The following is a 2500-nucleotide window of genomic DNA, read 5'->3' on the forward strand; positions in this document are numbered from 1 at the left end:
AATTGACTACAATTGACTACTGTTTGATCTAGTTGGGCCACGGCCACCCTACCAGGGAGAGCAACCTTATCATCTAAACTACATAATCAAGGACTGTGCCAGCAGTTTACCCCAAAGGTCATGAGGTGAGAAATGTAATATTGTCCCCCCCCCCCCCCCAATCTCTTTCTCTATCTCTCTGTCTGGAAAAATTAGGGATCGAACAAAGGGCGAAAGGGATTTAAGGATTTCACTGACACATGCTTTCTATTTGAATAATTTCCTCCATCATTCATCAGTCTGTTTGCACATGCAGGGAAGGTTTACAAGGAGATCTTTTTCATATTCACCTTGTGTCCTCTGTCCCTCCCCTACAGGAGCAACGAAAAAAGTCATGAAAATATTGTGAGTTGTTTACTGTGAGATGTTAAGAAATAACACAGTGACATCATTTTTTATTACACAGACTGCGACTATCGTATTTATTTTGAGAGTTTCCTCAGGGTTTGGATTTATGAGAAGAGTTTTTATACGAGTTCAACTTGGAACTCTGTCAGAGAAACACTATGTTGTTGGGTTTCTACAGATCTGGGAGCTTTAAGGTTCCTTTAGAGAAACAAATAGCCAGTGCTTTTATGAAATCTAACAGTATACCAACATACAGTAGACTAGTGTCCAGTCGTTGCATGGCATTGGGTAAAGAACTCCCTACATATGCAGTTTGTAGATAATACTGAGAAGGGTATCAGCTAAGACACAGGGTTTATATTTCAGTGATTCTAAAGGTAGGAAAATGTAGCTTAAGATCCTATAAAATATGGTGGCTAAGGTTATAGGATAAGCGAGCAACCAGTACAGTATACACTAACTGGATCACTTGTGGGCCGGTCACCTGTTTAAGGGTGTGTAAAGAAACCAGGTCACATCAATATGATTTGTTGATGAGATAACATCAAAATACCTTAAATCATTAGATTCTCATAGTGATTAGACATTACCAGATTATCCAGTTTAATGACTGGACAGATTCAAATGTCCTCATAATCAAGTCCTCATTGCACAGTTTTAAATCACTTCGTCCTTGTAAGTTCTTAAATAATGAATACTTTCATTATTTAAGAACTAAAACAACAATTTCCTTCTAGTTGCTGAAGTTAAGACTATGTTCTGTGTGTGTGTGTGTGTGTGTACAGTATGTGTGTGTGTGTGTGTGTGTGTGTGTGTGTTACTCACCCAGCTCTTCTTCTTCTTTTTCTTGTCATCTGAGTCTTTGTTGTTTAAGCTGGTGTGACTCACTGCACTGTTAATGCTCTGCACACTTTCAGAAGAGTGCTGACGCCGAACTAGCACACACACACACACACACACACACACACACACACACACACACACACACACACACACACACACACAATCTCAATTCTTATGTTCATTGTAGAACATTAATTGTGTCAGTGTGATCTTCGTCACAGCACTGTGTGTGTGTGTGTCTGCACCTTTGTGTAAATGCTCTGGTCCATTCAGAGCCACCTGTATGGCAGTTTGTGCGTCTGTGTTTTGAGCCTTTAAAGCTTCAATCGTCTCTCTCAACTCTGCCAACTCCGATTCCTACACACACACACACACAAACACACGCACGCACACACAAACACACGCACACACGCACACACACAAACACAACATACATGAATACAAATCTTGTCATTTCATTTGACTGTAGTCTACTTAAAGCGGTGTGTGTGTGTTTGTGTGTGTGTGTTTGTGTGTGTGTGTGTTACCTTCTGCTCTGCTGTCATGGTGAGACTCTGTAAGCGACCTGTCATGTTTGTCAAACTCTTCTCAAACGCTGCAACCAGGTGAGCCTACACACACACACACACACACACACACACACACACAAACACACACTTACTTCTGTTAAAGTTGAAGCATCAACAAGAGAAATAAGCCTTCTGATTGGCTGCTTTGTGCCTTACTCACATTGGCTGATAGCTGAGACGTCAAGGTTGCGACCTTTTCATGAGAAGCATCCAGCTCCCGTCGCAGCTTTCTGATTTGCTGTTGAAACAGGAAGTTCTTGTTATGGTACAGGAAATCAGTAATAACAAATCATCAGAGAAATGAGTAAAATATCAAATCATTCATTATCAAATATTAATCATTATTGAATACTAACATTAAAATAATTAATAAACTTTATTTTAATAAAATAAAAATATATAATTTAATATTATTAGTAGTAATAAGATTATTTATTTATTTAAAGTAAGGAACGATCACACAATCATTCAAAATATTACATCTAATTAAATAACTAAATATCATTTTTCATATATAATTATAACTAATGTCTGAAATGTACAACACTACAAAATTACATAAGATTACTAAAAAGAAATAAAAGTGGTGTAAGACAGTAAAGGAAGAGTTTTACCTCAGAGTGAGCTTTCTCCTCGGTCTGCAGGGAGGAAATCATCAAAAACTAATGAATTATTAATGAATTATTCCCAGCAACATGTCC

The 2500-nt window shown here is 38.0% G+C and overlaps 1 protein-coding gene across 5 annotated transcripts in view; it reads right to left on the minus strand.

Moving 5' to 3' along the window:
• Positions 1-2500, minus strand: part of nav3 (neuron navigator 3) — a 140162-nt gene that overhangs the window by 13787 nt on the left and 123875 nt on the right. For all 5 annotated transcript variants that reach the window (XM_060889249.1, XM_060889248.1, XM_060889247.1 and 2 more), the window contains 5 exons: positions 2414-2437; positions 1960-2037; positions 1758-1841; positions 1476-1587; positions 1213-1322 (listed from right to left, as the gene is read on the minus strand). In XM_060889249.1, the coding sequence (XP_060745232.1) occupies positions 1213-1322; positions 1476-1587; positions 1758-1841; positions 1960-2037; positions 2414-2437 (408 nt within the window). The remainder of the gene's footprint in view (positions 1-1212; positions 1323-1475; positions 1588-1757; positions 1842-1959; positions 2038-2413; positions 2438-2500) is intronic.

The sequence above is a fragment of the Tachysurus vachellii genome, chromosome 16 (assembly GCF_030014155.1).
Source record: "Tachysurus vachellii isolate PV-2020 chromosome 16, HZAU_Pvac_v1, whole genome shotgun sequence".
Lineage (NCBI taxonomy): Eukaryota > Metazoa > Chordata > Actinopteri > Siluriformes > Bagridae > Tachysurus > Tachysurus vachellii.